Source organism: Tachysurus vachellii, chromosome 17, assembly GCF_030014155.1.
Source record: "Tachysurus vachellii isolate PV-2020 chromosome 17, HZAU_Pvac_v1, whole genome shotgun sequence".
In the NCBI taxonomy this organism is placed as follows: domain Eukaryota; kingdom Metazoa; phylum Chordata; class Actinopteri; order Siluriformes; family Bagridae; genus Tachysurus; species Tachysurus vachellii.
Genome location: NC_083476.1, coordinates 18,378,257 through 18,399,000, shown reverse-complemented (window position 1 = coordinate 18,399,000; position 20,744 = coordinate 18,378,257). Strand labels below are relative to the sequence as shown.

Sequence of the window (20,744 nt, the reverse complement as noted above, 5' to 3'; positions counted from 1 at the left end):
TGTGCTGATATCTGGCAACGTTACTTCACAGATGCTCTGTATGTTCAGATCTTTTCCCATCCAAACGGAACTTCAGACGGAAAACTAGGTTAACTTTCACGGTACTCGCTCGCTCGTACTGTATGTCCACGTGGTTTAATGCATTAACTTCCTTCTCACCTTGAATTTAAATTGTTATTTGATCAGAAATGTACAATTTTTTAACAATGTGGATTTTTTTGCCCAGCAATCTTTTTTTGACTGTTATTGATTTCTTCTAGATTCACAGACTTAACTTTTAAGCTTTGTTGGAATCGAAAGTTGAATTCAGCATGAGAGATTTTTCCATATGTAATCAGAAATAAAAAATAAATAAATAAAATAAATAAAAATAAAAAACTCTTAAAGCTCTCTCGTCCCCAGGTGCTTCTCACGCTCCAGATTTGGAATATCATCTCTGCTGATGATTCATAAATCTTTCATTACTCTCTCTCTCCCTCTCTCTCTGCCTTTCTCTCTCTCTCTCTCTCTCTCTCTCCTCCCTTCTTCCTGATTTCCCCTTATTACTCTATCTGGCTTTTTCTGTTTCAGCTTCATTTGCTTTATTGATGTTTCCCTTTTCGTTTATATTGAGTTGGATTTACTGTTGTTTTTTTTTTTTTGCAAATTTAAAAGGATTACGTAACTTGACGTTATTGTGTTTTTAGTTATTGTAGTAATTTTTTTTTATTCGCTATATTTTTATTGTCTTATTGAGTTTTACTGAACGCCTTCAATGCTTTCATTCCTATCTTGATCATAGAAATTCAAAGAACTTACCTTGGTGAAATATCGCAGCCTTGCTGCATGAAGGCACCAAGAGAGAACCACAGACTGTTGAAGATCCCAAACTCATTGTTGTATTCGGGTGCTTTCTCCTGCTTGTCTTGCTGGCTGGGGCTCTGGCCTTGTTGTCCCTGCGACTGTCCGGGTTCCGGAGACGGCGTCCGGTTCTGGCTCTGCTGCTCGCCACTTTCTTCTGATTCATCGCCGTGATACTCATACGGACTGAAGCGGCTCACCAGGAACAGGACCACGCTAACGCCGATGTACGCAAACACGATACACATCCAGATCTCGTACGCCAGCGGGTCCAGGAAGGAAAAGACGCCTGGTTTGGATTTGGTGGGTTTCTTGATCATTATAGAAATGCCCAAGCTCATGAAGGGCTTGGAGAAGTCGATGACCTCCTCACGGACCAGGGTGATGGTGAGAGGCGCCACAGCTATGTCAGCTTTCTGTACGGCGAAATAGCACAGAGAGCAACCTGACATATTGGATTTGCTTTTAAAAAATCTAAGAAGATATTACTTCTATCTTATAGATAAAATTCATTCTGGCTGCACACACACACACCATATAAAATATATATATCAGAACAGCATTATATGCATAAGTTCATACCCCATTCATTTAAATGACTGATTGTTGTATTCCATTAAGGACGCGCGAAAAGAGCCTGTTCCCACCGAGCGAAACACGTTCCTCTTATAGCACCACTGTCCGGACTGAATATTAAATAATATCCATACAATGCTCACATTCCCTCAGTGAGTCACTAGAGATATACAGATCTCTTAAATCCAATTATATCTCAGTTCTCTTAAGACACAGCTTTTTCTTCTCTGACAAGATGGAAGCCCTGTCACTTTTAAACCCCTTGAATCATTCCCATTCTTCTTTCTGTCAATCAGCCAGTCATTAAAAAGCGATGGCATTGCTAGGGAGCTCCCAGGGATGAGTAACAGACGAATGGAACAGACACTAAGAGAGACTAGAAAAACACGACGCTGTCAAAATGTCGTTTTTATAGCTCGGACATCGGGTTGTCGAGTCCTCGACTCTTAGGGGCCACCTATGTTAGCGCATCGTTATCCTTCTCACGAGGGATTTGTGTCAACGTTGGAGAGAGAGAGAGAGAGAGAGAGAGAGAGAGAGAGAGAGAGAGAGAGAGAGAGAATGAAGAAATTCTCCCTACAGGCAACATAAAGGAACGTCTAAATGCACAGTATAGAGCAAATATAAACCTTAAAAACACACCAGAACAAAAAAAAAAAATCTGCATACAGTATAAGACAGAAACCGTCCCAGATGTACAGTACACAAACACAACAATCTGGAATCTTCTTGCATTTCTATTTTATAAAAGATTTTTCCTCGGGTTTGCTCAAACTAAAGCATTAAATGAACTCAGTGCTGATTAATTTAAATAATTCACGATTATTTTATTATACAATATCGACTGAAGGTTTTGTGTTCAGTTGCAAACCAAGCTGAATTACTGTACTAATCAGCTCTAGGGAGAATTCTATAGTTTCCACAGTAGCACGTAGTGAATATTTTGCACTTCTGTCGTAATACATATGCAATCGGGAGCATTAACATTTACATGCGCAATATGCAAGGCTTTGTGTGTGTCTATGTAAACAGACTAATATACTGTAGCGCTCACAGTGTAATTTAGTGCAGCCCGGACTGAGGGTTGTGTGTGCAGATTAATACGACCCGAGGGCGAGTATTAAATCTGAATAAGGCCACGTCCGCCATTTTAAAGACGAAATTAAATCGTTACTTTATTAAAGTTGCTCAAAATTACAGGTTGAAATTACTGCAGTAAATTTTTCAGTCACGATAAATGTTCCCACCCGTGACGCTAGTAGCACTGAAACAGCACAAACAAAACACTCATGTGTACAAACATGTGTACAAACGTTAATTTGCGATTCGCGTCATGTTGTGTTCGTAAATCTGCAGCATACCTGAATCCCAATTATGTGCATGTGTGTATTTCTATTATTCTTCTTTAGTCTGTAATCAAGAATGTTTGACATTTAACGTGAATATTGTTTCTAATGTTTTTATGTGACATTTTTTGCATTTTTTTGCTTCTCTATGGGATTTTGGTGAATTTTAATGAATTGTAATGATTTAAGCTTATATACATGGAAATGTCCTTATTCCAAGAGCTTCATATTCACTACAATATAAAAGTTTTTAGATTTGAACCTACCCCGTACACCAGCTCTCCAACCATCCCGTTCCACATTTTGGTATCGGGGTCTCGGGCTCCGTACTTGCCGTCTGGTACGAGTTCCAGCTTGTAGGAGTAGCCTACGTGTTTGGCGATCTCGGCAGCCAGCTCCACACAGTATCCTTCATACTTATCGTTCCCTGACAGGTGCTCGTGATTTTTCTTCAGCATCACATAGGGAGATTCCTAAGGTTGGAGGAAAGCAGTGAATGGACATGTTCAAGCCACCCAAAACATCTAAACCAATTTGGCATCGTAACGAGGCGGCCGTCTTTAACGTGCGATGAACCCGCGTTAAGGAGAAATAGATTCGTCAAAATGCTTGCGGTGTAAAATCGAGTGGGTTGAAAACGAGGATGTGTAATGTCCCTGAACACCAAAATAAGGCCAACAGACTGTGCTCCTAATGAGCGGAACAGCATCCTCGACAGGCCACAAATGGATTTCCGCTTGTTATAAGGGCCTTGTGAGGCTGGTTGCAAAACAAGTAGGGGAGAATTCCGCTCTATCATCCTGCTGCTAACCTGTGTGTGGTGCAAAACTGTTGGCCCCTGAGTCACTCATCCAGTTAAAGCCCTTTGCTATTCCACTAGAGGGATGAGCCTCGACGGCTGGGGGTTTGTGAATAACAGCTGTGGCCTGCCCTTAGAAAATACGGTCAGCTTATTTGTAAAAAAAAATAAATAAATAAATAAAAGACAGACAACAGGGTTCTTCCTTTTCTCCTTTCCTTCCCTGTGGAACAGCATGCTCGCCGGGTTCTGTCTGGGATGCACTTACCGTGTTGTGTCAGACACTCGACATTCAGAAAGGTGACGTGGGCCTGGGCCAATTATTTTCTGATGGACTCGAAGCCATGTATGGCTGTAGATTTGAACTTTCTCTGCGTCACTCGACAGGATTTAGCCACTCTTATGGAAGAAAAAACCCTACATTTGAGTGTACTACACGTTTATTGCGGGACGAGAAGTCTATAAAGTATGTTCACTTCTCACATATTCACAAGTACTTTTTATATATAAACATATCCAGGTATAACTGGGGATAAGTACAATGGATTACTTAGTTTAAGCAAAAAAAATATGAACTGTGTTTCTAAGCAAATTAAATATTCAATCTCCTAATGCACTGTACACTGAAGAACAAAGGTGTGCAATACTTTAAATATTAACCCTATATTATATATAACATAAAATAATATGAGACCCATAAACACTTCACAATCATCGTCTCTAAGGTCTCGCTCGCTCTTATGCAGAATGATGTTTGATGGCGTTATATGCATTCGGCTGCTGCTTCGTGATTGGCCGATTAGGTATTAGCATGAATACACAGGTGTTTTCCTGATAACATGTATGTTGCTATGAAATTTTCACAACGTTCACTGGCAGTAGTGAAAAAAATAAATACGACTTCAGCAAAATGCAGTTCTCTCTAAAGCCGAGTCCAGGACTTGAGGGAGACCAGGCAAATGTTGTTTCCAACATGCAGACTGCAATGTTATTGGCAGGGATACCGGTAAAGAAAGAGTCCTTCTGCCTTTCTTTAATACACACAGGCAAGCTCCAGACAGACAAGCTCTGCTACTAACAAACATAGTTAACTAATAAGTCCCTCAGAGGAGAGCTGCACCCTTCAAACAGAGTGAAATCAGCACAGTAAGCCGTAAGAGAGATTCGCTTCGGTGCTGAGTAACACAGCCACGACGATACAAGCATCAAAGGAAATTAAATAGAATGTAACAGGACAGACCTCAGTGTCATATGATCTATCACAATACAATCTAGACCTGCCAAAGAAAATAAGAGGTATGAAGCCTAAGATGCGTTAATACCAAGCCGCCTGACCTGTGATCCTTTGACAAAACGACAAAATGTTACCTGTGGAAGTTAGCTCCTGTCTATATTAAGCTCTCGAACGGTACATTGTGTCTAAATCAGAAATAATGACTCTGACAAGAGCCACTTACTAGAATGGTGGTGACTATGTACGTCCTATTGTGCATGCCGAACGTCTCGTTGAGCAAGGGGGCGTACGTCGCCGTGCTCACATACTTCTCGTTTTCGTTCCAGTAGCCCACCTGCAGACAGAAGAAAGAAACAGCGCAGGAACTTTGGTGCCGCTATTTTTAGGATGATAAATATTCATATTAAAGGCTTAAGAAGAAGGGAAAGCGCTTGGAAATGCATGCACACCCTTTTCACCCCTCCAGCGACTAACACTTCACTCTCGCTGTGTTCCTGAGATAAGGTGGAGGCACCAGCTACAGCTAATCACTTGCACTGGCAAACTTTGAAGGAAGAACATAGATATTCTGCAAAGCTACAAATAAATACGAGTGCAATTGTGAGCCTAGAGTAAAGTATCTCAAAGAATAAAAAAAATGTCTAAAAATATATATTCTGTGTAGTGGGGAACGATTACTGACAAGCGGAAAAAAGAGAAATCATCATGTGGGTGTTTGGAAACCAGAGGTTTACCTTCTTGGGTCCACTCTGGACGAGCTCCATTACACTGACTGTAAAGTTAGTTCGATGCCCTTTCTCGTTGAATTGGACGTGTCCTGTTAGACCTTCAAACTGCACCTATAGAGAATAACATACAGTATTTTGAACTCGAGTGTAAAAGTTTGTACACCACCCCACCTACACCCCTTGAGTCCCTTAACATGCATTCTGAGATATTAAAAATGAGTGAGAAAGAAAAAAGAAAAAGAAAAAGAAAAGAAAGAAAAGAAAAAGAAAAAAAAAACACCAGTTATCCCTTTTGTATGATTTATTTTAAATAATTCCACAAAAAAATGACATTTAGAATCCTCTGATATGTTTAATAAACAGATTAATATACAAGTTTTAATATGTTTTCGTTCCTATACCAAGTAAAATCATTTAGAGGGACCGTCTATATAATCACAACCTAAGAATAAACGTAATAATGTGGTGTTATTTATAACAAAGGCATCAGATAAGTATGAGAGTTTCTCTAATCAGGTATGAGATTGTGTCCAGTTTTAGTGTCAGTTTGATTTCCACCATTAAGTGGAAAGTCTTCAGGATAAAGGATTTTGTTTATAGCTGCTATAGGATAAGGTACAGTAAATAAAAACACTTTTTAAAACACAAGTATTTTTACTATTAATACTTCAGTTACTGTGAAACCATAACATGTTAATTATATTAGTATAAATATCATGTTTTTGACTTTGACTGTATATAAAGGTTGGAGGTGAATAACAATCTGTGTCTGAAAATAAAATGTTTATCATCGGTGTTATGCTCTGCTATCGAGAGTAAAAATATAGGTTCAAATGTTATTTCTGATGAATTTTCAAATTAATTGCGGGATTTTAAAAAATAAAGAATAAACAAAGTATACACAGAAAAATCAGAGAAAGCATTTCTGGATTGTTACATGCTTTTAATATAAATCTAATATGATGCTGTTGTGATGTTACAATTAATTCAGTGATCTCTTTGAAAATGGGAAGCAGTAAAATCTGTAATATTATACTGCTGTAATAGTATGAATCTTTTCCATACTTTCTCATCCCTAATTTTATCTTAATCCACCATTTTGTATGCCTCATGAGTTCCAAATCACATTTTATCAGACTGTCCAAGAACTGATTAAACTGCCTGGTGATTAAATCAATGAGGTGTGTGTGCGTGTGTGTGTGTGGGTAAAACCTGTTGGAGGGCTCTCTGGATGTCGATGCCTTGGCCCCACGGTGCTGGAGGATTGGCCAGACATTCGCCTGCGTTCCCCCGCCGGGAGATGTCGATACGCTGCTTCCTCAGGTTTTGAAAAGCAGTAGCCATGACGCTCACACCATCATAGGTGAGAGCTCCTGTGTACTGTGTGGGTTTAGAAAGACACAAGTGAGTGTTATAGTGAGCAAAGAGAGGACTTTGAATTCTACATTCAACAACAGATTCCTGATTAAACTTGAGTTAAAACTTAATTGGGAAAATTAGTAGTTTATGTTGTAAACGGTTATATAATCAGTAATATGCTGCCTTTGTGCTAATATACTATATTTTACTAGGTAACATTAGCACACAGCTAACTGAAGAAAATAAGTTAGAAAGTCTAGAAAACTAGCTAAAATTTGGTAAATCCACATACGTAGTCAGGAATCATGAGTTTCATTGTCATATATTACTAATTTATTTAATACTTGAAAGCTAAACGTTTAAAATATACCCTAGTGACCAAAAGGTTTATAGATATTTACTATGTTAGCTAGCAGGCTAGCTAGCAGGTGTGGTCTGTAGCTTAAGTTTTCTGTTTACCTCAAGATTTTATTTCTCTTTTAGTAACTGGAAAATAAAAAATCTGTATTAGCACAAATCCATTAGCACAAATTCACATAAACCCAACTGTCTGTTGCTCAATTCCCAACTGTGCACCAGGTTCATTAGTAGATAAAAAAAATAAGCAAATTAAATTAGACCCTGGTAATTCTGTAAGAAATATCAGACCAGACACACATACAGTGCGTTTACAAACCCAGCACTAATCAATATCTGTAAGAGCTTGCTGCAAATCCTCTTGTCACTGATAATACAGTTCTTCACCTTGAGTCTCCTCTTAGGGCTCTTCAAGTCTTTGCTGTCAAACTCCAGCCAGTCGTCGATGGTCCTGCTAACCCTAGGGTCTGTGTAGTTCATTAGCTGCAATCCTGTGATGTTGGCTCCACCTTTCCTGAACTCTGTTAAATTCAGGTCCAGAAAGCCCTAAGAGCAAAATTGTTTAAAGCTTTAGCATGTGAAATTCAATTTCAATTCGATTCAGTTCAATTTATTTGTATAGTGCCTTTTAACAATTCGCATTGTCTCAAAGCAGCTCTACAGAAGTATAGACAGAAAAAAAAAAACAGAAAATTTTTTTTTTTAATTAAGTTACTATATATCTCTAACATCTACACCTGTCCCTAATGAGCAATCCAGAGGCAGCGGCGGCAATGAAAAACTCCCTGAGATGATATGAAGAAGAAGCCTTGAGTGGAATTAGTCTCAAAAAGGAACCAATCCTCATTTGGGTGACACTGGGCATTAAATAATATAAATGTAAATAATGTCCTTACTATAAACAGTTTATAAACAGAGAGCTTCTGAGGAACTAATGGGTTAGTGCAAATTATGAGTTCACTATAAACCCAACACTAATTCCTTAGTGGTTAGCACGTTCGCCTCACACCTCCAGGGTCGGGGTTCGATTCCCGCCTCCACCTTGTGTGTGTGGAGTTTGCATGTTCTCCCCGTGCCTCGGGGGTTTCCTCCGGGTACTCGGGTTTCCTCTCCCTGGTCCAAAGACATGCACGGTAGGTTGATTGGCATCTCTGGAAAATTGTCCGTAGTGTGTGATTGCATGAGTGAATGAGAGTGTGTGCCCTGGGATGGGTTGACGCCTGAGATAAGCACAGGCTCCCCGTGACCCGAGGTAGTTCGGATAAGCGGTAGAAGATGAATGAATGAATAAATGAATGAAAGACCAGACCATACAAATCACAGCATCACAGCAATGTCACAGAAATGTACTTTATACTATACAGTTTAAATCCTGCTGTAAAGGAGGATTTAAAGCAGCAATTCTCAGACTGTTAGCTGCAGGGAGCAGGGTTTTATATCTCTACTTTCTATCTCTGCTTAGTTGTACCAGTACTTAGTAATTATTATTTTCTTCTTTAGCCAAATATAAAAAATAAAGCTAAAAACCATAGACGATATACAATTTAATAAGAATAATTTATATGCAAAACAACCACAATTTACAGCCATTCTGCACCAACTTAATAAGTTGGCTATAAAGTAATTGTAGCATGCTGTGAGAGAACAGAACACAAGCGTGTATACTCGGAATAAGCTTATTATTCTTAAAAAAATAAAAAATCATAACCAGAGTTTAATCACAAACAAGCTACATTAACTAAAGTTAACGTATTTGATGAAGCAAGGAACATCAACTAGTGTTGAAACAGGAAATTACACATATCATATACATGGAGGAACTAGAGACTAACATAGAACAGGTGGACACAGTGGGGTAACAAACCAACAGTCTCTGTCAAGTAAAAATTGACCCTGTTGATTGATTTATTTTTCAGGGTTACGACATCAAACATATATTGAATGGGTAGTACCTTTAGTTTGTCACATATACATTAGAGCACAGTGAAATTCTTTCTACAAAAATATTTAAAGTTTAGTAAAACTTTAGATGTCTGGGTCAGAGCACAGTGCCAGACATGATACAGTGCCTCTGAAGCGGAGAGGGTTAAGGGCCTTGTTCAAGGGCCCAACAGTGGCAGCTTGGCCGTGCTTGGGCTTGAACTCCAAACCTTCAATCAACAATCCAGAGCCTTAACCATTTTAACTAGCACTAAATTCCAACTACATTTTCACTGAATTCCACCAATTTGATTGAGGAAAGTAAAAAACAAATCCTTTCTTTGGCACACAGTGATATTTACCATCCTCTAAGGAAGCCTTAGAGGACTAAAGACTAAGAAGTGCTGATTTAAAATGCTGATGAAAAAAATACGTTGTTTAAATTCCAATAAGGATACGTAAGAATTTAGCATGAAGCCCAGCATGTTTTAAATACTGAATAATAAGAAGAGTAGGTTTAGACAGAATGAAATCCATTCTATTAGTGGAGCAGATGCAGACTAATCCTACTTAGGACTTAATTATAAGGTACGTTAGTCTTTAGAGATAAATTTCTTCAGAGAAAATACCACTGAGTCTGCAGCGGTTCAGGCAAACACAAATACATAAGGCTCCTAACTCTGAGCTTCCATAATGGATTTTTTATGCACTACTATCCATCTTGGTTAAGGTTGAAAGGAATGAGCTTGAGGTAGAATCAGTCCCAGAGAAAATAAACGTTATAAAATGTAATAGTTAATCAATATGGTACTGAAGCACTGAATAGCATGATGGTAGGCAGGTGCACAGTTCACCATTTCAAAGATCGGATTTTTTTTTTTATAAGGATACGGTTATTTCCACATTGATAAAGTGCGCTGATTACCTTTTAGCCTTCGTGAGCTGTGTGTGTGTTTTTGTGTGGGAATCCTGAGGTGACTGGCTCAGACTCAGATATATACGTACAGCATAGGTCTCTCTCACTCGAGTGTTGTATTCTTGCAGCCTTTCTTACTATGATTATTTATAGGCTGATATCTTTTTATTATTGTTGAGTGTAATTACATGCTTCGTGTGGAATTACAGTTTCTGTGCTCCTCTCATCTAGCCCAATTACAAATTTCACAATGCTTCTTATGAATTCACAGCTTGTCGCTGCTGAATGACTATTTGTCCAAATTTGCTGTTTGAAAAATTGAACATTGCTAAGACTTTTCCTACTCTAATTAAAATGTCTGACTTTGGATTTTAATTTTCCTTCTCCTGAAATCTGATAGGATCAAGATCTGCAGTCAGCTCTTTGGGTGCATGGGTTTATTTAAGTTTTTTTAACCAACATTTTTATTAAATATCCTCTTATGTTAATTAATGTGACTACCATCTGGAATTATGATTAAAATGTTTAAGGTTAGCACATGTTATCTACTTGGCTAGCATTAACAGTAAAGAAAAATCCTCTCAGGAATTGTGTCAATTTAGCTTGCTTTTGTTAGCATTGAAGATTACAGACATCTATGAGCACAAATCCTGTCAGGATAGCTCCGTTTAGCTAGCTAAAATAAAATATGAAAATACAATGAGATTGTATATATATACAAATACAAATACATATATATGACTGTCAATGACTTCCTTCTTCCTACTTTTAGACTTTCAAATACAGACTCATGACAAAAGTCTCTGTTAGGACTCCTGAAATCCTATTGAAGTCAGTGATCAGGACACCTCTTTAGCTGAATGGATTTATATAATACATTTTTAACTAACATTTTATTTTATATCCTGTCAGCTTAAAAAATGTGAGTCATCTAACTATGATCAGTCAGGTTAGCATATGTCATCCATTTGCCTAGCGTTAGCAGTAAAGATTACTGACATCTATCAAGATTGAAAAATCCTCTCAGGAATTCTGTCAGGTTAGCTTGCTTTTGTTAGCATTGAAGATTACAGACATCTATGAGCATAAATCCTGTCTGGTTAACTACATTTAGCTAGCTATCTAAAAATTACAATGATATTTATCAATGTCAATGATTTCCTTTTTCCTACTTTTAGACTTCCTTATTTAGACTCAACCCAAATTCTGACTTATACTTTTAAAGATAGGAGTATGCTCAGAGTTGCCCTGCTTTCTGTGGAGTGAATGTGACAAATCTACCTTTTCACATTTGCCATTAAAGCAAATGAGAAAAATGCATGTAAATTCTCTTTTTCTGTAGAGATTTTTTCAGGTCCTTCATACGGACATTAATAGTACACCAGGGTGACCTATGTCCTATTTTTCGGATCTTAAAAAAAGTCGTCCGCTAGAGATATTACATTTATAAAAAATATCCAAGATTCTGATTTAATTTCATTGTGTACATACAGTATTTGCATTGCGTGTCCTCTTTGCACACCAATTGGTCAACCAACTCTAAAAGGACTCTCAGAAGGCACAACTTTACAGAACCATGTCTGACATGTAAAGCTGGAACTTTACTACAGTATGTGTCAATTGAGGATGAAGGAGCGACTGATTTAGAAACCAACATTAGGATAAAGAATCAGGTTATTCAGCTCAACTGATCGAGCTTAACTTTGTAACACCAGGTAGAACAGTGACTATTGATGAGGGAGTTTGTGTACTTAACACTGCTAAGAATCACAATAGCCACATGTCAGTGGTTTGCATAACGGTTTGCAAAACATCTGAGAAGGTTATTCCCTGAACCCAGAGCAACCTGGAAATTTCAAGCACTGTACAGTATGAACCGCATTTTGTTGACGTTGCTCTGAAAGCGACAGACGAAATACTTTACTACTGTATGAGGGAAAAATAAAAAGTGTGAAGAGTGAGAGGTATTCTTTTGTCTGATTTAAGTGGTTATTTTTTATTTCTTTTGCAACAAAGCACTTATTGAGCTGGTATTTTCTGAAGGAGTGACACACAGAATCAAAGCATGAAGATTTGATAGTATTCCATTGAGTTTAAATCTTGAAATAAAACGTAATGACATACTGGATTCACTGGAGTTGTGACACGGGTAATATCCCATTAGCCCCTTCATGTCACCTTGAGTGAATTTTCAAAACGGATAAAGAATAATAATTCATGACAATTCATGGTCAGGACATTGGTATATTGTAGCCATAAGAGAGACTTATTACATGGCCTCTAAATAGTAACTAATGGCCTTGATATGTTTATTTACTGGTTTATAAAATATCTTATAAAGAATAACCATTCACTTCAGCGGCTCTGTTAGATCACAATGATTTTCACAGAAGAAGAAAGTGAGATTTTTTTGTAGCAGGAGTTCATCACTGTGCATCATTGTGAAACTGACAATAATTTGTGCTCAAAGTGGAAAAAACTGGAGACTGACACAAGAGAGCTTCATTTTCATGGGAATAGATTAACTTCTGGAGCACATCCAAAGGTATGGGATTAGAAATCAGCAATTATTCATGCAAATTTATGGAACTGATGTTTTGCGGGGCTTCTGAATGTATAATAAATCAGTAGTACACTATTCAGAGCTTGGTGTGTTAAAAATACTGCAGTAAAACATTTTATAGCAGGCAGGAGGGAACAAAAAAGATTTAATATTGACTTGCATTTCTGTAAAGACCATTTGGCTAATGATATAGAAACACGGCCTGCTGTGAAACCTGCATCCCCCGTCTCACTGTGTCACACGGTGTTTCATCAGATGTGCGAAACAAAGTGAGTGAACACAATGTCTATTTGAATATGACACCTTATCTAGCACTATTCAGATTCTAAGAAAGGTTGCATAAAGTAAAACTGTGCTAGAGGAAAAGAAAATCAGATGCTACATGCTTTAAAACAAACCACAATCTACCATCACTCCTACAATCTCACACTCACACCAACACTCCCACAGCTGCAGATGAAAAGACATCTGACATTGATGCTTTCCATGCAGAAGTAGGGATGATAAGTCTTTAACTCAGCAGGCAGTCAGCAATCTGTCTGCATTGTGTTCTGCATTTAAAAGAACATGCGCTCTGACCAGACAAAAAAACAAAAACAAAACAAAAACGATAGGGACTACGTATAAGATAAAGGTGGTGACGTGCTGCAATTGATTTCTGGATTTATTAAAGATAAGGCTGTTCCGCTCCAAAGCAGACACTGGTTACGTGTCCGGTTACATGTCTGACTTACCAGGTTTGCCAGGATGAAGTGATAATTCTTTAGATTCTTTCTTTGTGCTGCAATCTGAAAAGAGAGACATAAAACAGTCCATTACACATGCTCATATGCATATACCAACATTCTGTTGTTTATAGCCTAAATCTCTGTAGGATCCCCAGACAGAAACTAATTAGTCCCATTTTTTTAGCAATTAATTGCACATCGTCTTCTATTCCTCCCTGGGAGGGTGCGAGATTGTGTGATTTGACATCTGTCACCATGGGAACCCCAATTATGGGCCTTAATGACTACATGCGCTCCAGGACTTCACACACCTGTGAGCGATAGTAAGCCTCTGGCAACTCTAAGACTTAACCGAATGAAGGCTCTTACCCCCCGAGCATCAAGATGACTGCCAAATGTGACAAGTGAATAGATCATGCTTTTTGACTGCTTTACGGTTTTATACTCCAAAATCTCTGGGGATTTTCAAAAACGAAAAAAACAGTGTTCTGCTAGCAAAGTTTAAGAACTGGCTGGGGATCTGGCAACCACATTTGACAAATCCCTTTACAGTAATATTCAAAGTTTTAGGCATTACATGGTCCATAGCTTTGGCAATTTGATTAGGCTTTATAAATCAACTGTTTGAGAAAAAAGACCCAAACAGAAGAATTGATCCTTTAAAACATATATTTGTACTGGACAGTGACAAGTCTGTTGTGCCTCATGGATTTGATATCTTGTGGAAGATTGCTGATCAGTGAATATATATATATATATATATATATATATATATATATATATATGGGGGCACGGTGGCTTAGTGGTTAGCACGTTCGCCTCACACCTCCAGGGTTGGGGGTTCGATTCCCACCTCCACCTTGTGTGTGGAGTTTGCATGTTCTCCCCGTGCCTCGGGGGTTTCCTCCGGGTACTCCAGTTTCCTCCCCCGGTCCAAAGACATGCATGGTAGGTTGATTGGCATCTCTGGAAAAATTGTCCGTAGTGTGTGAGTGAATGAGAGTGTGTGTGTGTGTGTGCCCTGTGATGGGTTGGCACTCCGTCCAGGGTGTATCCTGCCTTGATGCCCGATGACGCCTGAGATAGGCACAGGCTCCCCGTGACCCGAGTAGTCCGGATAAGCGGTAGAAAATGAATGAATGAATGAATGAATATATATATATATATTTACCAGGTTAAGAATGGAGTTAAGTCTCTCAAGCTCACAGTCCAGAATGATCTTGTTTTCTTTTTTGGTGTCCAGGTCCTGAATGGAGTTAAGGAATGCTGCCTCTGTAAGAGTATCAAAGTTGATGGATGTCACTTGCCAGCTCTTCTCTGCAGCAGTGTCCAGGATCTTCTGTAACACAGTCAGTCCTACAGGAAAGAAGACAGGGGGGAAGAACCATTTAAACTTTGATTCCCATAACATAATGTTACACTGCAAAGGATTGCAATATGAACCTTACTCAAAAATAAAGTTTTATCTACTCTATACACTTTCTATAAACCACCAATTTACACGTTTCTTACATTTCCTATTTCACCTTAGTACAAATATGTACAAATAGATAAGTTTAATAGTCTAAAAGTCTTTAATATTCTAAAGATGGTTTTCTAAATTTTATAAAGTTATTTTATTTTTTGACAAAAAAGTGCATGTATCTATTACATACCCATATTGGTCTTTTTTTTAAATCACACAATGATATAGATGGCTCAGAGTGACTAGTGTCAAAGCTGCTATTAGGGAAGTGTTAGCTCAATGGTTAATAATCAGAAGGTCAAGAGTTTGAATCCCAGCATCACCAAAGTGCTACTCTTTGCCCCGGAGCAAAGCCCGTAATCCTCAATTGTTTAGCTGTATAAATGTAAGTTGGTCTTGATACTATATTGTTCTAGTTATAAACATAATCGACTGGCCACTTAGAATAAACTAGGTTAATCTAAAACCTACAAAAAAAAAGCAAGTATAAATAATATTGCTACTATTGCTTTTAAAATTAAAATCAGGTCCACGATAAAAGGGAAATTATTCTACTACGGAAAGAGTCTGGTATGTAAGAAGTCTGAAAGCCGCACTTTACAGGGTCTGAGCTGCTTCTCTCTAGCAATCATAAATGTGCTCTTGAATACCAGCCAAGAATAAGAACAAATGTCTGCTGATTTTGAACTTGAAATGATTTAAGGGTCATATTTTTGGGTGGGAGGGGCAGCATTGTCTCACTCGTCACAATCCAGCGACGCTAGACAAACGTGGACGTATGAGAGCTCATGTAAATGAAAGAGGATAGATAATATGCTGCTCTGTGGTGCAGTATGGGCAGGAGTTCAAAAAGATTTTGTAAAAATGTGAAATCAATCCAGAGAGTTGAGGGACATTTAGTTCTTCTAGCAAGACGAGGCTACGCAGCCACACAGGCTACAAATGATTTTCTCATGAATTCCTAAACTATTTTCATAGTAAATTACTTTAACTTGTGATCTGACGTTGAAGCATCTTGACCTGACAAGCTGTAAATTTTACCAGAGCCTGAAATTGATTGGTAATTATAAAAACGAATCTTAGTGTTTGGCAAGCGACATGGAAGCAGCTTGACCTTGTTGTGCTTGTTTCCTGGAGAAATACTTGATGTTAGACTTCACACTGTGATTTTGATTGGGACTTCATTGCTCTGTGGATTCTGTCTCACACTGTGGCACAGGTGCTAGAGAAAAACCGAGCCTGCTTTAAATCAGCTATGTTTATCTTCCAGCTGCTTAATGAACTATTTGTTCCTGATCTGTTCAGGTTAGGCATCTGATGGCTTGCTCCATATGGGGAAGAAAATGAGAGAATGAATTGACTGTTCTTTGGACAGAAGTTATTTCCCAAACATGACAGCATGTCTGCTGTGGAGCAGACACATGGGTCTAATTAGGTTTATTAAAGCAGACCTGTGAATCAGGGTCTGAAGGGAACAGAGATGATGAACCTTCATGAAAATGTAGAGCTGTTGTTGCTTGGTCTGAGTGACAAAAACAAACGTTGGGCAATAAAACCAACCCAAAAATAAAAAAAGCCTGATACCAAAAATCTGCACAAAAAACATCGTAGCTGTTCTGGTGAAATGTACTATAGCCTTTACAAGTAACATACAATACATTACACTACATGTACAGTAGTATATCCGAAGAATATTTTGTTGAAAATATTTCACAAAGTTCTTATACATTTAAAAGTATGATAAAGTATGATATCCACAAATAAAAGAGACCGGCTTCAGATTATACACTAATTATAATTTGTATTTATCTCTCTTTAACTAAGGAATCAAGGAAGGGGGAGAAAAGCTTAGCTAGCATGCTAACAATCCTGGCCATGCAAACTAGCTGAACAGTAAAAGCTAGATTTTACACTATTACTGTCGCTAACTGCTTTGGTTTCATGATTGCTGATAGTTCTGTTAAATTTTAAATGTGTTAGAAATTGAAGACAAATGCAACGTTGTACTGAGCTCTTCTAGAAAGAGATTTGGTTTTAAAAATGAAATATGTAAAAGTCACAAGTAGAAGTGAAAAGTAGAAGTACAGCAAAATCGAGTTTACTTTTACGTCACATCTGGTAAATTATACAAAAAAAAAGTCTATCATAATTTAGTAAAACCACTTCATAACATAAGGACAAGGATAATAACAAAGGATCCTGTGAGCACTAAACCGTAACCAGAGCTGATCCTGACCTCCCTGGGGCCCTAAGCAAAATTCTGCTAAGGGGCCATCCTACCTGACCCGTGAGCCATGTAAACCATTAGCCACACATTCACACTTGCACTGGCAGAACTGCACAGCTAATTTAGCTAGTCAGATAGAGACTAGAGACAGAATCACATCAACTTAACTTTACTGTTATCGGCTCTGACCGTAACATTGTTTAACATTTACAGGAATTAAAACCAACTCAGGACAGCAGTTTAAGTAGCTGGAAAACATAAACCTGCTAAGCTAAAGGTGTGAGCTAGGTAGAAATTCACCAGAGCTAGCATCTTCAACCACAACTGCTTAGCATACTGTAGGCAAAGAATAGCAAAGAAAACAAAAAAAATTTTTGTTACTTGTTCTTGTGGATCTACAGATAGGACTTAATGCACCCACATAGCAAAATAAGATATTGGACTACAATTGGAATTGTAAATAGTATCTGAAAAATTTGCTATCAAGTCCAGTAGCTATAGGTAGCTATAAACACACCAGAGCTAGCATCTTCAACTACAACTGCTTAACACAGACATTATCAGGGCAACGGGGACTTTTGTTAATCGTTCATTTGGATAAAATCTTGTCAAACAAATCTAGGCAAATATTCCAGCAAATTATTAAAATTACAAGCTGCACAATCTAGATCTTTAAACATATTTGCTATAACTAAAAAACAAAATATAATTCCTTTATTCAATTTATTAACGGCAGAATTGTTTATAGTGTCCTCAGTGGCTAAACTTCAATATAGAGTTTGACTAAAAATGTAAATAATAAGCTAGCTCCTTAGCCAGTTTTGGTTAGCTTAGCTGCTCGTTCTAAATAAACTGGATGTTGGTTTTTTTGACTGATTATTTGAAAACAGCATCAACACTTCTGTATTTTAATAAAATAAAATAAAAATCTTTCACACTGACAAACCCTGTGATTCCTGATCTTGTCCAGTGCATTAATGAGAAACAAACTGTCCAAAATGATAAATGGCAAAAAAAAAAAAAAAAAAGAAAAAAAAAAAAGAAAAAGAAAAAATCTGCTTAATAAATCTACCTGAGGCAGATTGCACGGCACCTGCAAAGCTGACAGCTGATCAATAACAGCACAGGCTGTATCCATAGAGCAATATTTGTAAGATGTGCCATCTGAGCAGCCTAAAGATGAGGAATACAAATGATCCAGCCAATCAGACACTTTCTCCCCGAACGCTGACCTCACGCCTGTTGATATATGAAGGTATACAAATTCAGCGTTTGACATAAATCTTCCCCGTCTGGCCCCCGTGATCAACTGCCTCTGAGTGTAATTCATAAACATGACATACACCGACTACTGGAGAAACTAAGAGAATCAATTGATAAGCAAATTTATGCAATGAGATAATTCGGCATTTATCATGGAGCTTAGACAGCACTTCCTGTTGTGGAAATGAATAGTGGCACTAGTAGTAGATAATTACAGCTGTCGTCTTCTGCTGCTTGCAAATCGAGCCTGAGTCTTTTACAAGCTCACGGAGAGGAGTCCCATGGTTTATAGCAACAAACACAAAGCTGATCTGATCTCCGATAGGATTTTTGGTCAGATAATATAATTTTTAATACATTAACGGTGAACGACGAAAGGTGGCTACTGTTCCTGTCCTGCTTTAGTTCAGGTAATGAATAAAGCACTAAGATGTATGTTGCCATGGGGATGGGGATGTGTGTAGCTCTGTGGTTAAGGTGTTGGTCTACTGAGTGGAAGGTGGAATCGCAGGTACACCAAGTTGTACACTGCTGTGCCCTTGAGCAAGGCCCTTAACCCACAGTATAAAATGTGATAAAAATGAAAGGCTTTTTGGATAAGTGTGTCTGGAAACTTATATATGCTGGAAACGTAAAGCTGGGTATTTTGAAATGTTCTGAACTGAACATCCTGAGGTGTTTTATTGCTCTTATATGACGGCAATTTGATAACAATGGATTTTTTTTGAGGACCTTCTCAGCCACATTCTTGTCATTCATTTGTAGATAGGTTAAATGTTGAGGAACGTCTGTGAAATGCTTCGTTCCTGTTCATTTCGTCATTTTTTTTATTGATTTTCTGACAAGCTTCTTTTTTTAAGCTATCATGTTCCTCAAAAACAGAAAAATCATTCATACTGAAGACTTCTTCATGTCAGGAAAGATATGTATATACTGAAACTTAGCAAAGATGCTGAATGTGTGTGGTTGCGTGTGTATTTGTGTGTATAATATGTATAATAATCAGTTTCTATGGAGCGTTTCTATAGAAACGATAACATAATAAAAAAATAAGCACACTTATATAATCTGTGCAGCTGGGGTTCATGCCAGATCTTCTGGTATAGAAAATTTAACATGTTCAGATCTGCACATTAACTAGTGCTGTCATGTACCAATGTACGTCATTAAAAACAATCTAGGTATATCTTTCAAAAAGAAATATGTAAAAAAAACAAGGTATAACTACGTATAAATATTCAAGTCAACTTAGTTCATTAAAACTAAGCAGATTTTTTTAAAAAGAACTGAACAAGAACTCTAGTTCTGATGATTCATATACACCAATAACTTTTTGGAACATTTGAAAAAATCTCAAAATGAAAAAACTTAATTTTCTGCGTTCCAGGACACAAAAACATTTCCATAATCTATTTAATCATTTAATCATCTTGGAAATGCACGCTGACCTAACGCTGATGCATTTAGATAGCTAATTATCATATGTTACATATTCATTTCATTGGTTCTAGTTTACTAAATTCATTCTTCCATTTCCAAACGTCTCTCCTTTCAAATTGCTTTGAGAAAACCGTAGACCATTTCATATTACGCTCCAAAAAATGACATCTTAGCAAATGAAATTATCTTGAAGATAGTCCAATTTGTTGAGGACTCGTGAAATATAAGATTATTAAACCTATTTCTAGAGTGTGTGTGCCCTGCGATGGGTTGGCACTCCGTCCATGGTGTAATCTGCCTTGATGCCCCATGACGCCTGAGATAGGCACAGGCTCCCTGTGACCCGAGGTAGTTCGGATAAGCGGTAGAAAATGAATGAATGAATGAATAAACCTATTTCTGGTCAGAGAAATTTTAATACTGGCAGATATGCTTCTTTCCAGAAATGTTTAAAATGACTAGAATTATCTTTCAGCAGAACCCGACTGTTACAAGAAAATGTCTAGGATTAAGTTAAATAATCTTATATTTGAGTCATTGTACATTTAGAAAAGGAGAAGAACAGGGGGCATAAAAGCCTTTATTATCTATTATATTTATATGTATATTTATATTATATCTTTATTATTTATTATCTATTATATATTTTTCCAGCACAGTGGAATTCTTTTCTTCACATACCCCAACTGAGGAGGTTGGGGTCAGAGAGCAGGGGCAGCTATGATACAGCACCCCTGGAGCAGGAGGGTTGAGGGCCTTGCTCAAGGGCCCAGCAGTGGCAGCTTGGCTGTGCTGGGCCTTGAACCCTGATCCTCAACCCAGAGCCTTAATCAGTTGAGCCAGTCTCATATTATGAGACTATATTTAAGATAAAAGTACAATATGTGAACACCTGAGTATTTTTTGAACAATTTATTCCCCTTTCCTGTTATAATAAGTTCCAATCATTTTATGCAAGCTTTCCACTAGATGTTGGAGCGTGG

General features: G+C 37.7%; 1 protein-coding gene across 3 annotated transcripts in view; it reads right to left on the bottom strand.

Moving 5' to 3' along the window:
- The window catches only part of gria1b (glutamate receptor, ionotropic, AMPA 1b), a 78,374-nt gene that overhangs the window by 30,893 nt on the left and 26,737 nt on the right, over positions 1–20,744 (bottom strand). For all 3 annotated transcript variants that reach the window (XM_060890961.1, XM_060890962.1, XM_060890963.1), the window contains exons 4-11: positions 14,538–14,722; positions 13,373–13,426; positions 7,627–7,785; positions 6,736–6,903; positions 5,530–5,634; positions 5,019–5,129; positions 3,029–3,235; positions 799–1,256 (exon numbers count right to left, since the gene is read on the bottom strand). In XM_060890961.1, coding sequence (XP_060746944.1) covers positions 799–1,256; positions 3,029–3,235; positions 5,019–5,129; positions 5,530–5,634; positions 6,736–6,903; positions 7,627–7,785; positions 13,373–13,426; positions 14,538–14,722 — 1,447 coding nt within the window. The remainder of the gene's footprint in view (positions 1–798; positions 1,257–3,028; positions 3,236–5,018; positions 5,130–5,529; positions 5,635–6,735; positions 6,904–7,626; positions 7,786–13,372; positions 13,427–14,537; positions 14,723–20,744) is intronic.